General features: G+C 41.8%; 1 protein-coding gene across 2 annotated transcripts in view; it reads right to left on the bottom strand.

The window, feature by feature from the left end:
* RAPH1 (Ras association (RalGDS/AF-6) and pleckstrin homology domains 1) overlaps nt 1–3614 on the bottom strand; it is a 54439-nt gene extending 50825 nt beyond the window's left edge. For both annotated transcript variants that reach the window (XM_056861550.1, XM_056861549.1), the window contains exons 1-2: nt 3495–3614; nt 2163–2268 (exon numbers count right to left, since the gene is read on the bottom strand). In XM_056861550.1, coding sequence (XP_056717528.1) covers nt 2163–2268; nt 3495–3614 — 226 coding nt within the window. The remainder of the gene's footprint in view (nt 1–2162; nt 2269–3494) is intronic.
* Nucleotides 3615–20147: the final 16533 nt, after the last annotated feature.

Raw genomic sequence — 20147 nt, 5'->3', positions numbered from 1 at the left:
CCCCTTCATTTAGAAGCAAGCTTTAGTCCTGCTGTAGTTCTTGCAAGTTAAATACCCGTTCAGGGACTGAAATTACAAGATTTCCTATGAACCGTATCTGATTTCCATGGTAAAGTACATCCTGTGATTTGTCACATGGACACATACTTATCCCATTATCCCAAACACAGCTTTACCTTGGAATTACATTATGCATATTTTAATGATTCTGAAACTGCTCAAAATGTTTAATATCTTAATGTTACTCTTCCATAAGCATGTGGACAGGAATGAGCCTGTGGATACTGTGTATTTGGATTTCCAAAAAGCTTTTGACAAAGTCCCCCACCAAAGACTGCTAAGCAAACTTCATAGTCATGGGATAAGAGGACAAGTCCTCTTATGGATTGAGAGCTGGCTGAAAAATAGGAAGCAGAGAGTAGGAATCAATGGTCAGTTCTCACAATGGCGGGATGTGAGCAGTGGGGTGCCTCAGGGATCTGCGTTGGGACTGGTGCTTTTCAACCTGTTCATCAATGACCTGGAGTTGGGGTTAAACAGTGAAGTAGCCAAGTTTGCAGATGACACCAAATTATTTAGGGTGGTAAAAACAAAATCGGACTGTGAAGAGCTCCAGAAGGATCTCTGCATACTGGAAGAATGGGCATTAAAATGGCAAATGAGATTCAATGTGAGTAAGTGTAAAGTGATGCATATTGGGGCAAAAAATCCCAACTTCACATATACACTGATGGGATCTGTGCTGGCAGCAACAGACCAAGAAAGGGATCTTGGGGTGGTAGTGGATAGCTCAATGAAGATGTCAACCCAGTGTGCGGCTGCTGTAAAAAAGGCAAATTCCATGCTGGCTATAATTAGACGAGGAATAGAGAATAAAACCGCTGATATCATACTGCCCTTGTACAAATCTATGGTGAGATCACACTTGGAATACTGTGTACAGTTCTGGTCACTATACCTAAAAAAGGATATTACAGAGCTTGAGAAGGTGCAGAAAAGAGCAACCAAAATGATTAGGGGACTAAAGCAACTGTCCTATGGGGAGCGGTTAAGACGCTTAGGGCTGTTTAGCTTGGAAAGAAGGCGGCTGAGGGGAGACATGATTAGAGGTCTATAAAATTATGCATGGTTTGGAGAGAGTGGACAGGGAGAAGTTTTTCTCCCTCTCCCATAATACTAGAACACGGGGTCATCTGCTAAAGCTGGAGGGTTATCGATTCAAAACAGATAACAGGAAGTATTTTTTCACACAACGCATAGTTAAATTGTGGAACTCCCTGCTTCAGGATGTGGTGATGGCTGCCAGCTTGGAGGGCTTTAAGAGGGGAGTGGACATATTCATGGAGGAGAGGGGTATTCATGGCTGTTAGTTAGAATGGATATTAGTCATGCTGCATACCTATTCTCTCTAGTATCAGAGGAGCATACCTATTATTTTGGGTGTGGTGGGACACAGGCAGGATGGTGCTGCTGCAGTCATCTTCTTTGTGGGCTTCTTAGAGGCACCTGGTTGGCCACTGTGTGAACAGACTGCTGGACATGATGGGCTTTGGTCTGATCCAGCAGGGCCTTTCATGTTCTCATGTTCATAAGGTCAACAATTAGGTGTTTGATTAAAATTGAGTACCTTCACTACGCCCTGACCTGGATAGCCCAGGCTAGCCTAATCTCGTCAGATCTCAGAACCTAAGCAGGGTTGACCCTGGCAAGTATTTGGATGAGAGACCTCCAAGGAATACCAGGGTCATGTTGTGGAGGCAGGCAATGGCAAACCACCTCTAAACGTCTCTTGCCTTGTAAACTCCACCAGGGGTCACCATAAGTCAGATGTGACTTAACACAACTTGATGCAAAAAAACAATACCCCTACAAAATAGTATATTGCATGTTTACATGCAATTCAAAATTATACCTACTATCTAAGCCTATTGTTCCCATGTTGGGACACAGTCTTGAGATCCAAGAATAAGCTTGTCCCATATTTGAGCTCAACCAATTCGTCGTCCCACAGTGCAGCTTTCCTCTTATTTTATACCCTAGTGGGATTTGTGAAAATTAACTGTGACAAATTACTTTCTATGGTATTTCAAAAATGTTTACCCCACCTTTCAGCTACACTCTCAAGATGGCGGTTTCACACTGCTTTCAGTAACACCTCTTACCATTCAAGTTATACATTGAAAAGCGGTAGGAGAAATTGGCAATATTTGTCTCCTGGCGAAGAGGGGATCTTTTCACTGGCTCCATGGGTTTGTCAGTATCCAGACTCTAAGTGAAGAAATTGGGGAAAAACATAAGTTCGAATCACACTTGTACTGAATATATGGATGCTTACAAATGTAGGCATATTACTAAACAGCTCTTCTAGACCTTCAGATTTTTGATAGAATGCAAGACACAAAAACAAACCAATATATGTCTACCCATTAGGCAAAAGAAACTATGACGGAACTGATTCCTCGCAAACCCATTCACTCCAGAGACTTATGAAATGCCTCTCGTTGTTTTTCTGACCCAGTCTTCGGACGATGAAGAATTTACCAAAAAACCCTTATCTGTTTAAGTCAGAATATGGAAGAGACGCTGAATGAATTAAGAACTCAAGACTGTTTTATTTTTCTCTTTTGGGGAGATGGTAAAGTCAGGTTGTCGGGGAGGTTTCAGAAATAAACTTGGCAGGTAACACAACAACAGGATTGAGGAATGAGAATTAAATACGCTGGGTACGCTTTTGAGACTAAACACTTGGCAGTCACTGCTTAGCTGAACTGACAGATGCTTCTTGGAAACAATATTTCTAAAGTCGGTGGAGGAAGGAACAAAACACACAGGTTCCTAGTTTTCCTCTTTAAAACTGGTTAGGGATCACCCCCTTTTCTTTGGAACTATTTCCCTCAGGGAAGGACACTCAGTTTACTTCCCATACATAGGATCCTTCTTGATCCTACACACAACAGTGTTCATTCCACCCTGGCTGCTAGTCTCCAACTGTCACTCTCTTAACTGTCACTCTCCAACTCCCAAACCGCAGAATTCTGTTTGAACACTCTGTCAATCAAGGGTTCCAAGACTAAGGCAACACACCGGTATTCAGCTGTCCATCCTAGAAACACATAGATTAAAGCTCATGTTTCAACTTGAAAACAGGAATAAATAACTCCCATTTTAAAATTCCGCCTAGTTTTAGCTTGATTTTTTTCACAAGTGCCTTAGTTTGTTCACATATCAGAAGCAAGAAACTCCATTGCAAGGACAACCATTATCACAAAACATCTGAACAGCAATTTTGATCTCCTGAATATTCCCAAAAACACATCCTATGCAGTTTCTGCATCAAATAGTTAACCACACTGTGGCATTAATACATTCTACAGTAGCAACTGGTTCTTTATCCATCTCACTTCACTGCTCTGTCACTGTTGCATCCCTCCAATGCTACTCCAACATGGCCCCATGTATCAATGGCAAGTTTATTTTACTATGAAATGTACAACCTGCGTCAGTTTATCCAGCTCTCCAAGCCAAGCCCCAAACATCTTGTCCAGATCTTGATCTTCTTTATCACTGTCTTCCTCTGCGACATGATCAAGTTCTTCATCTGATAGCTGCTCCATCTAAGAGAAACAAGAAACAGACCTTGAAATGTTTTAAGGAAACAGTGCCTTTTCCCCGGAGAAAACTACACTAAGTTGCTGCAGAATACCATTTTTGTCCCACCAACTTCTTCAATACAGTTCTTGGTAAATGGCATCACTAACTCAGTAAAAGGTATAATGTGGACTTTAAACGGTAAATAAAAAGAAAAAACAAACCATAGCTTACAATTAAATGCCTTGGTGACATATTATTCCTAGAAATAAATGGAGGTCAACAACCCAATCCTAAATATGTTATAAGGACATAAATATCAATACTGAAATTCAGTTCTGTTTTTTTTATCATGATTTCCATTCTTTTCTCTTTTTAAAAAGAATTGGGTATTTCCTGTTTTGTCATGACTAGGAGAACACTGCATATCTAGCTACATGCAACTCTTTCTTTACACACACACACAAAGGCAAAACCCAACCGCACCCAGAACACAAAGTAGTTATTCAAATATATCAAATGTACCTCCAGTCAGAGGAATTCTGCTGTATTTTCTGGACAAGTTACAACCTCCTTAGTATGGGGGAAAGCTAGCAAAAACTTGAGTTTAGAATAGGCAACTGAAGACCTAGGGACCAAATCCAGCTCTCAAAGGCTTCCAGTCTCAGGAGAGTCCTGGTCCCAACAATCATTGCCCTCCTCCAAATAGACATGCATTTAATCCCTCACTGAGACTACTCGGTCACTTGGTCCCAAGCTGAGGTGCAGGGGAAGGGCCGTGGCTCAGTGGTAGAGCATCTGCTTGGCATGCAGAAAGTCCCAGGTTCAACCCCAGGCATCTCCAGTTAAAGAGACTAGGCAAGGAGGTGATGTGAAAGACCTCTACCTGAGACCCTGGAGAGCTGCTGCCGGCCTGAGCGGACAATACTGATCTTGATGGACCAAGGGTCTGATTCAGTATAAGGCAGCTTCATGCGTTCAAGAGGCTCTAACACTGTTCCCTACACTGTGAATAGTCTGGCAGGCTTTGGCAGAGCCCTCACATTCATGCAACTTAACTCAGCCCCATGTGCAAGCCAAGACAGAGAGAAACGACAGCAAGTAGCTGAAGTGCTTAAACAAAGGTCTCTGCCAAAATGTCTGTTATTATTTACACTGCGTTAAAGAATCTCAGCTTCTGTGGGAATGAATCAATGGGCAGAGTTGTCGCTTGTCTTTCAACCCTCACTCAGCTGAAATACACACCCAGCTGAGAAGCTCATTACTGAACCGTGGTTTGGCATTTTTAAGGAGATGCTGTCTTATGGATATTTGCCCCAACACAAAGTGCTCACTGTGTTGTCTTGTCTGCCCTGTACACTGTGTACTACAAAAGATATCCTTCCAATCACACAGTCACAACTGCTCAACAGTTTTATAAAAGCACTGGATGTAGGGCTGCCAAACTCCAGGTACTAGCTGTAGATTTCCTGCTATTACAACTGATCTCCAGCCGATAGAGATCCGTTCACCTGGAGAAAATGGCCGCTTTGGCAATTGGACTGTATGACATTGAAGTCCCTCCCCTCCCCAAACCCCAGCTTCCTCAGGCTCCGCCCCAAAAACCTCCCGCTGGTGGGGAAGAGGGACCTGGCAACCCTAACTGGATGCGCCTGCACAGCACAAAACACTTTTGCATACAGACAGAATATGAAATCCTATTGTCATAAAGCTGATCACGTTGAAAATAAACCACAAAAATGTCTGTAAAAGGATTCCTGCATTGGAGTCTTAAAGTACTTTAAGACTCCTTGTTGCACTTTACTTGGAGGGGGCGGGTCAGCTCTTAAAGAGACTGCCTGTGCTTTTGCTGGGTATTCCTCCCCACCTTCCTTCAACAGCTCCCTTCCAACCTTTGCAGCCTCTCTTCGGTATCTTCCTGAACATTTCATGACAGTTTAACTCCCTTTTTTGTGCTTTGCTTTGAGGGAAGGGGTTGGATGGGAGGGACAGACACGTGGGAGAAGCCAAAATGGGCATGGGAAGAGAAAACCAAAGTTAAGAGAAATGTATGGAAATGGAGCGAATTTGTGCGGCTCTTGCCTCGAAGCAGTATTTAAATTCATTCTAAAACAGGATCCTAGAACTGCGGGGGAAGAACGAGGCCACAGCGAAGTCATGTCTGAAGGTCGGTAAAATCATGATTAATGCAAAGGAAGCCTCAAAGTAGTTCAGCAGGGACTGCGAAGTAAATATCCCTGCATAAATGGCCCATCTTTTGTACGTAAGAAGCAAAAGAACTCAGGCACATGCCCTGTTGACAATTCTCACGAGACTGTATGCTTTACCAGCAACAGATTTTGCGCTTGAAAATTCCAGGGAATCCAAGCTGACCACAAGTTGCGCAACATCACCCAAACCACAGGAAATGCATCCTTACAAATGGCTGACCACCCTTTTTGCTCTAGAAATTCTGCTTATTGGGGCCAATTAAGAGTGCCTTGATGACATCCTGTCAGATAGTTTAGATACTGGACGCTTTCCAGATTTCTGCAGCTATACAGTACACTGCATGACCTCTTATAAGAATATAAAAAAGCAAAGCCTAAGAGTAAACAGAGATAGTTACAGTTGAAGATATTTCTACCATGTGTTTTCACTCACGATTTAACTGAGCTGTGGTAACTATCCAACAGGAAGGACAGTTAAGTATTATTATTATATAGTCCAAGAGGTACTATTCTCATAGCCAAGGAAATGCTTTGTTACTAAACAGTAAGTGCTGAACATTTTCCAAACATTTTCCACAGGTCTCTCGACGGAAAAAATACATCTGCATCATGAGAAATAATTAGCATGAATTTTAAAATGTGACTTACAAATCCCATGCGCTGCTAAACTACTTTAACACTGGTCACATCAGACCTTTGGAGAAACCATAGGTCTGCATTTATAACACACATCTGAGTATTCCCAAGTGCTCCACATACATTCTTTCAGCAATCCTTGCACAAGCCTATGAAGTAAGCCATTATTACAATCCCTTCATTACAAATAGGGAGGATGAGAACACAGTGCATGACTAAATGAAAGATGAGAGAACCGTAACAGGAGCAATCTCAGTCCAAATTCAATGGAGATACCAGAGAGATGTTTTTAGAGTGGTGTAGTGGTTAAGAGCGGTGGTTTGGAGCGGTGGAGTCTGATCTGGAGAACCGGGTTTGATTCCCCACTCCTCCACGTGAGCAATGGAGGCTAATCTGGTGAACTGGATTTGTTTCCCCACTCCGACACCTGAAGCTAGCTGGGTGACCTTGGGCTAGTCACCCTCTCTTGGTCCCACCTACCTCACAGGGTGTCTGTTGTTGGGAGGGAAAGGGAAGGTGATTTTAAGCCGGTTTGATTTTTCCTTAAGTGGTCGAGAAAGTTGGCATATAAAAACCAACTCTTCTTCTTTTTCTTTTCTAGTGAGAAGGCAACAGAGACGGTAGTCCCATTTTCTGAGTATTTTTCAAATCCACCAAAAAGGAGAAGTGGGCTAAACCACTATCAAACAAATCTGAGTAAGACATCTTGAAGGACCTCTATATGTGTGATTCATAACCTTTAGTGCATTTCTGTTCACCAAGTATGCAATTGCATCACTGAATGCACCCATGCAAAAAACAAACAAACTAGGACATAAATACAATGCTCAAGACAAGGTAACTTTACGGAGATATCTAACTGTGCATATCTTGTTGGATCATACCCAATGAATGTTCCTTTAAAAGCTTATTTTCAATAAGCTAAAAATACAAATGTGGCCTCCACTGGTCTAACATTTTCCCACCTTTGAATACACAGGAATGATCTCTGGTTCTGGGCCACTGAGATGGTAGGAGCAGATTGGAGTCAACTTCTTCAAAGACTGAGGAAAAAAAGTTTTTTTTTTTTTTTTTTGGTCTCTTGCTTCAACGCCTATGGGTTTAAATAAGGATTTAGATTGGATGGCCACAATGTGACATACTGGCTCTGCATTCCATACGTAACCTACGTCTACCAGTATAGAGTACCTTTGGTTTTCATTCTGATGACGTTCAATTTGTTGGATGTTCGTATGTATTGTGGTATTTTTATGCCTTTTGTGATTACTATGAATGTAAGTAATGGAGCAGCCTCTTCTCGCCTTTAGAAATGTCAGGTGTACCTAATATGGGGGGAAGGGGAAGAAGGAGTAGGAGGAGTAGGAGTTGGTTTTTATTAGCTGACTTTCTCTACCACTTAAGGGAGAATCAAATCGGCTTTCACGGGAAGGGAAAAGTGATTGTAAGCCGGTTTGATTCTTCCTTAACTGGTAAAGAAAGTCGGCATCTTCTAGTGATAGTAACATAGAAGAACTGGAAGTGCTGTCTGTGAATCCTAAAAAAGGTAAAGGACATTCCTGACCCATGGGGTGACGTCACGTTTACTAGGCAGACTTTGTTTACGGGGTGGTTTGCCAGTGCCTTCCCAAGTCATCTTCCCTTTACCCCCAGCAAGCTGGGTACTCATCCTGGTCTATACTTATTTCAGAGACAAAATAGTCCTGTGGACAGATCCCTTATTCCTGCTAAAGGTAAAGACCTTGTTTAATTGGAATTCTGTGTACCCTATGTTCTGGAATTCTGTGTGCCCTTCTTCTTGCTTCTATAGCCTTGGGAGAAGGAACAGTATTCACTGGATGTTCTCACAGCTCTTCATATTTACATAAGAAGTACTGCTGTCAGAAAGCAAGTCTCTCTTTGTAGCCTCCCATGCGGTGGGAAGGAAGATTTCTATCTAAATTGTCACTGAACAGGTGGTTAAAAGAATCTTATCTCCTTAGCCTACTCAATGCAGACTAAGCAACCACCTGCTGATATCATGGCACATTCCATCAGATGAGCAGAAACGTCACAGCAACGCATGCCCAGCTTCCTGAAGCTTGCATTCCCTGCACAAACCAATCACTGCAAGACAAGACTGGCTTGTAGAAGTGCACATCTGAATACTGCAGCAGTTTTTTACAACTATCACAAAACACCCAGCAACTGCTCTTCATGGAACCTTTTTAGCATTTGCTATTGCAAGAGCTAATTTTTTTTTGAGAACTGCATTTTAAGTGAATACAGAGTGAACAAATGTACATACAAAGCAGTAGAGGACGTTTATTGTCTGATTACAGTTAAATCCACCATCATTCAAGTAAGCCTGATAGAAGAAGAAACACATTCTCTCCCATCTCCTCTGAGAGTGTTTAGATAGAGAACAACCAATTTCCAAAGATATGAAAACACCAATTTGTCTCTGTTACATGGAGGAACACATAGATACTCAAATTGTTGGAATGTCAGCAGAAAAAACATATGAAGTCTGTACCATGGAAAACACACAGAGTAAAAATCTTTATTTCCACATGTTCCAACCCCTGATATATTAGCTTGCCAAACCAAGGAAAAGAATTTAATCATTTCGCTGTCAATTTCCTGGACAAGGATATCAGTGAGAAAAAGCCCAACTAGCTGTTAAAGAACCTACAATTACTCCAATAGCGTATCTGCATCAAATATAAGTTTCTAAATGCACATGAATTCCAACCCTTTTAGTTTAAGGCTAAAGTCGCTAGCGAAATCTTTTCTGTAAATTAATGGTTTATTAATAATAGCTTCCACTGAGCTATTTCTAGTGCGTAAAGAAGGAAATTCAGGCAGGATGTATGCATAGTGTGTATTTCGTTTATTTGAAGCACGAGACTGCTGTCACCTTGTCAGAAGTGTCTCATTATTGTCATGTGGGAAAGATTTCTAGAGCCATTCGTAGTTTCTCCTTATTTGGAAAATGTCATGTTCATGAAAGTGATGAATGCAGTCAATATTCATGGAAGTACTGACAAATCCCTTCCACCAAAAAACAATTGGTGAACAATATCCCTGCCCTAAAGATTTCCACAAAGGAAATATAACACAAACCTTTAATTCTGTATTTTGGTCCATTTAGGCAGCTTTCAAAATCTGCTAACACTGACAGTTGTTGGGAGGCTAATAATCTCGAGCCATGCTCTGTTTTCCCAAGGTCAGGGATCCACAGACAAAACTTAATTCTAGCAGCCAGCAGGGGAAATTCCATATTGCCCTCTCTACCATAGGAACAGTAAGTTCTTTATAAACTGCCTGTAATCCTTGGGAAGCAAGAGATTTCAAAATGATGCTAGGCTGTGGAGTTGCTGCATATATCCCAGCTGCTATTCCGTATAAAGTACCTTTACCAGCAAATAGTGAAGAAAGACTCTTACTTTGCCTCAGTGGAACACAGAAAGAAAACGAATTCCTCCAAGCCCACCTGAAATTCCCAGACTTCTGTCCAAGACTTTTAAAAAAAGCTCACACAGCTAAATCCTTCTTGAAACAACCTGCCTGCCTTCTAAGACCATAAGCTGCTTAAGGAAAAAAGGAAATACAACCAGTAAACTCCAGCGCTATTAACAATATTGTGCATGAAATAACACTGGCTTGACAGAGTGCTGTAGGTTGGAAATTTTTACAGCATAGCCTTTTCTTTAAAGACATGTTGCGCACACTTGCTTGCATCTTGACAAATAAGCAAGCAAAACTTGTTTTTTGTTAGCTGGCTGTTATTATTCAAAGTAATTATTCTAACTAGACCAAGACGTCTGTACTCTGAAGTAGGCGTGCCTTGTGGCCAACAATAATAGATGCTCTGAAGCTTCCAACTTTTGGCAGAGAGCCCTTCCCACACTGGGGGATTTGACAATGTTATGCTATATTGCAAGTGATGCTACAGCTAAGTAATACTACGGTCATTGTTACGGATTCCTACCCCATTATTTGGCTATAGGGTCTTCCAAGTGGCTTGAAAGTTTGATGCCCTCCCCGCAAGCAGCAGAAGGAGTGGGTGGAGAGATGTGTAGCTTAGTGGTGGACTATCTGCTTGGCATGCAGAAGGTCCCAGGTTCAATCCCTGGCAATGCCAGTTAAAGGACCAGGTAGTAGGTAACGTGAAAGATCTCTATCTGAAACCCTGGAGAGGCACTGCCAGTCTTAGTAGACAATTCTGAACTTGACGGACCAAAGGTCTCATTGACTATAAGGCAGCTTCACACACATATGTGAATATATCCATACATGATATGGAAAGAGTGGACAGGCAGATGTTTTTCTCCCGCTCTCATAATATTAGAATGCGGGGTCATCTGCTGAAGCTGGAGGGATTCAAAACAGATAAAAGGAAGTATTTTTTCACAGAACACATAGTTAAATTGTGGAACTCCCTGCCCCAAAATGTGATGATGGCTGCCAACTTGGAAGGCTTTAAGAGGGGAGTGGACATGTTCACGGAGGAGAGGGGTATTCACGGCTACTAGTCAAAATGGATACTAGTCATGATGCATACCTATTCTCTCCAGGATCAGAGGAGCATGCCTTTATATGAGGTGCTTTGGAACACAGGCAGGACAATGCTTGCTGCAGTTGTCTTGTTTGTGGGCTTCCTAGAAACACCTGGTTGACCACTGTGTGAACAGACTGCTGGACCTTGGTCTGATCCCGCATGACCTTTCCTATGTTCTTAAGTGTTGTCCATACCATAATATCAACATGTGGTTCCATTTCTAAAAGCCAGAGATTCTAAACAATCAGAGAACTCTAAATGAACAACCCTCCAAAGGAGTTCAGCACAAGTACATCCATACATCGATCGGGAGGACTGCTCATATTTCTAAAATAAGTCAGGAAATCTGCACACTGTGGTCCCCAGACCATTAAGGGCTTTGAAGGCACGAACCAGCTTTTAACTGAACCCAGGAGCAAACTGGTAAACAATATAGCTGTTTCAGCACTAGTGTCATACACCAGCATGGTGCAGTGGTTAAGAGTGGTGGTTTGGAGCGGTGGACTCTAACCTGGAGAACCGGGTTTGATTCCCCACTCCTCCACATGAGCGGCGGACGTTAATCTGGTGAACCGGGTTGGTTTCCCCACTCCTACACATGAAGCCTGCTGGGTGACCTTGTGCGAGTCACAGCTCTCTTAGAACTCTCTCAGCCCCACCTACCTCACAGGGTGTCTGTTGTGGGGAGGGGAAGGGAAGGTGATTGTGAGCTGGTTTGATTCTACCTTAAGTGGTAGAGAGAGTCGGCATATAAAAACCAACTCTTCTTCTTAAGCCAACCAGTGGGCAGCTGCATCTTAAACCTAATGAAGCTTTCAAACTGTCTAAGGGTAGCCCCATCTACAGCATGCTGCAAACAGCTAACAACCCTCCACTTTGAACCAGCGTGAACCAGAAGACACTCTGCCACATAAAGCATCATGAAATGAAAATGCACTGAACCATCACGCAATGCAATTCCAAGTTATTCCAGATGTTACATCACAGGCCTGCATAACACCTCTTATCGCTGTAAACCATAACATGTGCTACACAGTCAAACTGCGCATCTACGGAAGCAGTTACCAACGCCGCTTTTAGATGTCTGAGCATGCAGAAAGTTGCACTTCTTATCGACCAGGCTTTTTGTTATAATGCTCGAAGTTGCTCTCAGTACAAATGAGCCAAAGATGGGAGCTTCTGAAGTTCTACCGAATTCATCTGAAGACTGCCTTGCTCCAGCAGTTGTAAATAAAGTAGAACATTCTACTTCAAACATGAATCAATTCTGGCTCACCAAACTAGCACTTGTCAAGATATTTGTGGAGCATTCGTGCCGTGCACAGCATTATTGAAAAAAGGCATGCACACTTTCATGGATCAAGATTTTCACAACCCTTCTTTCTCAAAAAATAGAAGAGGATTTTAGGAACAAAGATGAATGCTTCGAACGGATGTATAGATGTAGGTCCCACATAATGTATAACAAAATTCAAGATGAGCAAATAGGACAACCCCAACTGGCTGGACGCATGAAATAGTCTAAAGCATATTGTGTTCGAGGATTTTAAAATACTTAAGCAAACGAAATACACAACACAGTGGCCAAACAAGTAAGTATACCACACAATATTGTAATTAACTATCTTAATTTGAAACTGGAAACATGAATTCAAGCAGACACCCTACAATTAACTTGGAAAATAGCTGGATGGCAACCTGGTTACACAGAACACTACTCTTTGTAAAGCCAACACATAGTATAATCCAAAAATGATTTCAATATTGATAATAGGTAGTCCAATATGTGGGACAGAATGGTCAATCTCTAGACAAGTTTGAAATGCGAAAAGGAAAGTCCGGTTTCTAATCCTTTTGAGACATCTTCATCAGTCGCTTGTAACATGATGTCAAGATGAAATTGGCCAATAAAGGCTCCCTGTGCTTCTATCCATTCAAAGCAATGCTTTTTCGCAAGAAGTTGGGGGCACTTAATGCCCAAAGCAAATAATCGGAGGTACTTTCTAGTAACCTTCCTCACCAGACATCTGCTGGAATACTTAGGCAGACACCTACGCCTGGTATAGGATACTATACAAAACTTTTTGTTCAAACAGAACTTTGATTTATAGCCACTTTTTTTTCTGCCTACACATTTTCCCACCGGCTTCTACCCAAACCTGGGTCTTTCTCCAGTAGTGGAGGTAAGATGAGCAACAAACAGAGATGGGGCCTTTTCAGTTGTAGCACCCTGATTATGGAATGACCTTCTCCTTATTTATCCACCTGGTGCCACACAAATTTATGCAGGCATTTTGAGTTTGTACTTTTTTCCCTTGGTCAATATTTAATGTACGTACAATACCTTCTGTTTTGGAAGCCAACTCAAGATATGGCATTCGCTCCCGAGAGTGAGACAAAAGTTTCAAACCAACCAACCAACCTTGGGAGGAAGTGATCTGAAAATTTCTAGACTTACCCTTCTGCCCAGTCACTTTCAGGGCAAGCTGGGCAGAAAGGACACACAGAACAGGCTACAACGGTGAGATGATAAATCCCTTCAAAACAGCTACAAAAGGGAGATGATAAATCCTTTCCAAACTGTTTTACCTCCCATTGGGAGGTGAAAAGGCAGGGGAGCTTTAAGTAGCTCCTCTCCTTGATGTTAGGAATGTCTTCTTTTAGTATTTAAGCTGTCTTACACCTATGCCTTCTTAATGTATTTAAGGGTGCTGCTTGCCAGTGAATTCGTAAAAGTGTCAGATACTAACGGCTCAACTTCAAGCTGAATTTAATTGAGCTGGTAAAACTGTAACTAAAAGTGAACACAGTCAGCAAGCATTTTCAACAGTTGCACCCTACTACGTGAGACTGTATTGCCCTGGAGCTGGCTGCCCATTCCTTTTCAGTAATTACCACCACTGACACCTTTACTTTTCTGTGCCAGCCCTGCAGCATCTCTCTTCTATCTCCACAAAGTTGTAACTATTTTTTAAAGATGGCAAATATAAGGGCAACCCCTCCATACTAGTCATGATGCATACCTATTTTCTCTAGGATCAGATGAGCACCTATTGTATTAGGTGCTGTGGAACACAGGAAGGATAATGTTGCTGCAGTCGTCTTGTTCGTGGGCTTCCTAGAGGCACCTGGTTGGCCACAGTGCGAACAGACTGCTTGACCTGATGGACCTTGGTCTGATCCAGCATGGCTTTTCTTATGTTCTTAAGATCCAATCTACTCAAAAGGGGTTGAACCTATACAGCAAACGCTAGTAGCTAAAGTTACATTTAGTCACTACACCCAACTGCTTATCAAAAAGTCCACAAGCACTCGAAAGGTCTGCAGATCAATGTAAGTTGCTTTGGCTTCCCACTGGAGAGAAAGGTGGGGTATAAACAAAGTAGGGTTGCCAAGCTCCAGGTACTAGCTGGAGGTCTCCTGCGCTATTACAATTGATCTCTAGCCAATAGAGATCCGTTCACCTGGCTGCTTTGGCAATAGGACTCTATGGCATTGAAGTCCCCTCCTCCCCAAACCCTGCCCTCCTCAGGCTCCACCCCCAAAACCTCCTGCTGGTGGTGAAAAGGGACCTGGCAACCCTAAAACAAAGTCCATAAATAAATATCAGTGCCCGTTCTCCAACCTTCTGTAATATAAAGGTCTGCATACAAAGATTGTTCAGTCTACCATTAGCATTTTCTTTTCACTACAACCAAAACATAAAGCACAGTCCTATTATAAACACAATCCAACGGCCACAAGGTCCTCACCTGGAAAGCGCATGAAGGATCCTCCTATTGAACTAGCCTTACTCAATTTATTTATCAGTGAAAAGACACTTATTAACTTTTTATTAGTTGCAGCTAGAATGGCATTTTTCCAACACTGGGCAATAAGCAAAGAGATTTCCTTAGATAGGTGGTATGATAAATTAAAGAATACAGTGGCACTTGAAAATTTAACAAGATTAGATTAATTCAGGGGAGGAAAGAGAAAGACGACTTGGAATAGTTTTATAATTTATATAACGGAATTTCATGAACATAGCTCGTTAAAGAATTTTCCTTAATGGTTGGAGGGCCTTACATGAACATTTCGAATAAGGTATTGAATAATAATATCACAGGATACATATATATATTTATATATTTAGAAATGGATATGTAAAGTCCCAGCCACCTTAGAGGGAAGCACCCATCTTCCCTCCCCCCCTTTTTTTTGCTGTGTGTGTTTTTTTTCTTTACCATAACTTGATGGTATCATCACCACATCCCTGCCCCAGGATGTGGTGATGGCTGCCAACTTGGAAGGCTTTAAGAGGGGAGTGGAAATATTCATGGAGGAGAGGGGTATTCATGGCTACTAGTTAAAATGGATACTAGTCATGATGCATACCTATTCTCTCCAGGATCAGAGGAGCATGCCTAATATATTGGGTACTGTGGAACACAGGCAGGATGGTGCTGCTGCAGTTGTCTTGTTTGTGGGCTTCCTAGAGGCCCCTGATTGGCCACTGTGTGAACAGACTGCTGGACTTGATGGGCCTTGGCCTGATCCAGCATGGCCTTTCTTATGTTCTTATTTTGGATACGAGGTTACTATATGGTTTTTTTGTTTGTTTTGTTGTATTGTGGATTTTTTGGTTCTGTACATGTATATATTTAATCTTTAAATTTTTTTAAAAAGAAAGCACATGAAGGGAGTTATATGGATATATCCTGTGACCCAAGAATCATTACCACATACTAAGAACAGCTACTTGGAAACAGGCCCTGCTGAAATCTGAGAGACACTTCAAAGAACATAAATTTAGCATCAGGAAGTCTGGATGAAACAACAGTTTTGTATACATATCTATTTTCACGTACATGTCTGAATATGTTTATCTTAGTATAACATAAGCATCCTCTAAATACAGGAAAAATCCTCTAAAGGAAAAGTAACATACCAGCCAACCCAGGGTATTGAAGTTCTTTGCTCCAACAGTGACTATGGCTGCAAATCTAAGAATACTTTCCTGCGAGTAAACCCCATTGAATGAAATGGGACAGCACACTACGCAACTTAATTGTGCTTTTAAAAAAAAATCACAGAATAATTCAGTTTACTGATCAAAAAGGTTTTAGCTATTTATAACAAGACATTAAAATGTAATATCAAATGCCTCCAAATCCCTTCTGACATCCCGCACTGGCCTCCCATGTCCAAAGAGGACATTGTGGACATTTTAGCCTCAATGAAGTCAGGCAAGGCCCCTGGCCCTGACAGTATCCCTCTGGAGCTGATAAAAAATAATCCTGATTGGTGGGCTGAACCATTAGCCCACCTATTCACTCTTATTGACCATTTTGGGATACTACCAGAATCCTGGTTAAACTCCATCATAGTCCCCCTATTTTTAAAAAAGGGGACGCTAATGTCCTGGGCAACTACCGTCCCATAAGTCTACTATCAACTATGGGGAAATTATATTCAAAGCATCTGTTAAGACGCCTGAATGAGTGGATGCACAAAAATAATCTTCCGGGCAAAGTACAAGTTGGGTTTTGCCACGTCCATTCTTCCATGGATCACGCCCTTGTCCTTTCCTTCCTGGCGGAAAAGTATTCCAACCACCTCAAGGGCAAACTCTACACAGCCTTCATCGATCTTCGCGGGGCTTTTGACTCTGTTAACAGAAGCCTCCTGTGGGAGAAACTTGCTAGTCTAGGGATGGACAAATGCCTACTTTTTCTGATACGGAAACTTCACTCAGGGAACAATTGCCTAGTTAGGATGGACAAAAGCGGCCAATTGTCTAGGAAATTCCCCGTCTCTAAAAGAGTGAAGCAGGGCTGCCTACTTGCTCCGGCCTTATTTAATCTGTTTCTGTCGGACCTACCATCTCACTTATCTACATCTGACAACCTTGCACCCAGGATGAATTCCTCAAGAGTTCCTCTTCTGCTATATGCGGACGATGCTGTTCTCCTATCCATCACTAAAATCGGCCTCCAACAGCTTTTGTCTGTCTTCTCTGCCTTCTGCTCACAGAATGACTTAATCATCAATTCTGAGAAATCCAAGATTATGATTTTTTCTAAAACCTGGAAGGGCCATACATGGAGAATCGACGGCAACCCAGTCAAACAAGTTAAGTCCTTCAGATACTTGGGCCTCCTTTTTCACTACAACCTCAACTGGTCGCACCACCGGAAAGCAGCTATCATTACAGCAACGAGCCAATCCCAAGCGGTGGCACGTTTCCATTATCAAGATGGACACCAGTTTGTTCCCGCACCGATTCAGATTTACACATCGAAAGTTTCTAACCAATTACTCTATGGGATCCCCGTTTGGATCCAAGCTCTCACCTTGGATGTTGACCACACTTTGAACTTCTTTTTGCGACGAATATTGGGTTTGTCCAATATGATTAATCTCTACACTCTTTGCAAAGAGCTTGGCCATCTTCTGTCCACAAGAGCTTGGATTGCCGCCGTTAAGCTGTGGCTTCGTATCCACTTCCGATCTGACCCATTCACCTTATTGTACGACATGCTAAGAGATCCCTATGTCCCCCTATGGTACCAGCACACTGGCTGAAAATTAATTCCTTAGGAATTAGTTTAGACTCTCTAAATAATTGTGGTGAGTCCCAAATTCTCTTTACCATCCGGCAAAGAATTAGGGACATTGAGGAACAGATTATAAATGAAGGTTCAAATATGACATGTTCCCCCTGTTTTCACGGACTGTCGACCTATATCCCTGGAGGAGCTCCTTAAGTTCAAAACATCACCAATTCCCTCCATCAGTGGGCTTTTATGCTCGCCAGACTGAATGTCTTCCCCTCGGCAGTTCTCTCTGGGAGATTCCATAATATCTCATTTAGAGATAGACTATGCAAATTCTGTCTTCTTGAACCTGATTCCATAACTCATATTTTACTGCTCTGCCCCTTTTTTTCTAGTCTAAGAAATCGTTTCATAGACCCAATTATTATGAATTTTCCTTGCCCAGCGAAGAGGACTACCCAACTCTTATTAGCTGATAAGTGCCCCAACTCAACTGAAGCAGTCGCCGAATATTTGGCAAAAATGTTAACTATGGATCTTTGTATTGACAAGTAATAACTTTGCCAATTGTATGTGTTACTTTGGTGTTTACAATGATTTTTACTACTGTATTATACTGAACTCGATAAGTACTGTATTACCCTAATCTGCTTCTTTTATGCCATTAAAGGTTTTGATATTGAAATATCAAATGCACATAAAACAATCATCATTCTCTCCAATATTGAGGCTTATGGTTTTATCTATTAGGAAAGCAGCTAAATAGTGCCATCTGCAAATATAGCAAGGATTTCTATATGCAGGGGCAAATCTAAACGTGTTAAGTTCTAGATAATTTTAAAGCCATAAACTTCCTTTTTTTTCTATCAGAAAAGTCCTCGGGAGAAAAATGAATGCCCCAATAGTTTCCCCCCAACAAGGCCTTTACATGTCTAGGCTATTCCCTATGTTGTCAGACAAATATTACTTTATAAATAAAAAGCAAACCCCTCCCCACAAAAAGAAACCAGCATGATGGGGGACTGACCACCTCATTGCCTTTCAATTATTCAAAGTAGCTGAAAGTCAATTAAAAGAAGAGAACAAGTAGAGGCACATGGAGAAATTGGCCTACTCAAGTCCCTAAGGGATGAAAATATCTTGGAGGAGGAGATCTGGGTTGGAGGAGAGAGTTTCCCTCTAACAGCGAGTGATGCTTGGAATACCCATTAGCGTAAGTAAGTATAAAACAGGACTACTCAAGGAGGAAAAGACATTTCTGCATACTGGAGAGCCTCCCCAGGTATGCGTGCAAAGTGCCGTCAAGTCTCAGCTGACTTATGGCAACCCCATAGGGTTTTCAAGGCAAGAGACTAACAGAGGTGGTTTGCCATTGCCCGCCTCTGCATCAGGACCCTGGTATTCCTTGGGGGGGGTCTCCCATCCAATTACTAACGGGGGCCGGCTTCTGAGATCTGATGAGATCAAAGTGGGCCATCCAGGTCAGGGCTCCCCAGGTATGCAGTCAAGTATTACTTTGCAAGTTTTTAAAAAACAAATTAACTGCAGAAGCAGCCCAACTGACAACCAGTTAAAGGGGGAACCACCCTGCTTAGGATACTATAAACTCTTAGGGGCTTGAAGGAAGACATCTGGGTCAGAAAGAGAGTTCAAAAGCAATTTCCACTCCTTTTACCCATCCCCACTTGTAAAACCTAATGCCGAGCATCAGCTTAGCAGTCAATCACATCCATCAATCCCTCAATCTCTTCCTAAGTGTCTGGGTTTGCTGAGAGAGCCTAACCACGCTCACAGCACAATCCTAAACAGAGTTATGCCTTTCTAAATCCGCTGAGGTTCGAGACACACAGACGTAAACATTTATCAATACCCTCAACACAAATCCATACCATGAAACAGAGCAAAAAGCAGAACAGAGGCTTTTAAACCACGTAAAAGGTCACACATCTCTTCACTCAAGTCCTAGTACACTCACATGCACTTTCAATATTTAATCACCATAAATGGGATAAATAAGAAGTGAATTATTTATGAACTATTGGTTTAAAATGAAAGATTTTGGACTGCTACAAAGGAAAGATATTTCAGGGAACTACCATTTTAGAAGGTTTCTAAATAAATATAGTCCTGGGTTATAAGGAACCACCCTACAAGGATTTGGCTTTCTATATCAATAACCCTCCCCTCATTCTTGCTAAAGGGATTCTTTATGGGAGCATTTAAGTGGTAATTATGCCAGCCCTCACTTTTTAGATTCTCTGCCATGTGCAACATTCTGCAAACTAACAATGTGGGTACTTATCCAGTAAAACTCTATAGGAGTTGCCAAATTCCTTTCAACAAGAACTTAGTATCAGCATTTCAACTGCGGTTTTTGTTTTTATAAAGATGGACACAGTCTTCTAGTTGCTACAATAAAAACAACTTTCTCCCATATATTGTTTACATATTCATAGCCAGTATATAATTATAGCCCAATACCAGTAAGTTAAACTCAGCTGCAATATGATTTTTAGTGCATGGCTAAGAATTCTTGCTACTAACAGCCAATTTTGTGCTTGAGCTACAGCTATTACACACACACACACACACACACACACACACACACACAGAGAAATATTGCAAAAAATAGTG

The sequence above is a fragment of the Euleptes europaea genome, chromosome 15 (assembly GCF_029931775.1).
Source record: "Euleptes europaea isolate rEulEur1 chromosome 15, rEulEur1.hap1, whole genome shotgun sequence".
In the NCBI taxonomy this organism is placed as follows: domain Eukaryota; kingdom Metazoa; phylum Chordata; class Lepidosauria; order Squamata; family Sphaerodactylidae; genus Euleptes; species Euleptes europaea.
This window is presented reverse-complemented; position numbering and strand designations above follow the sequence as displayed.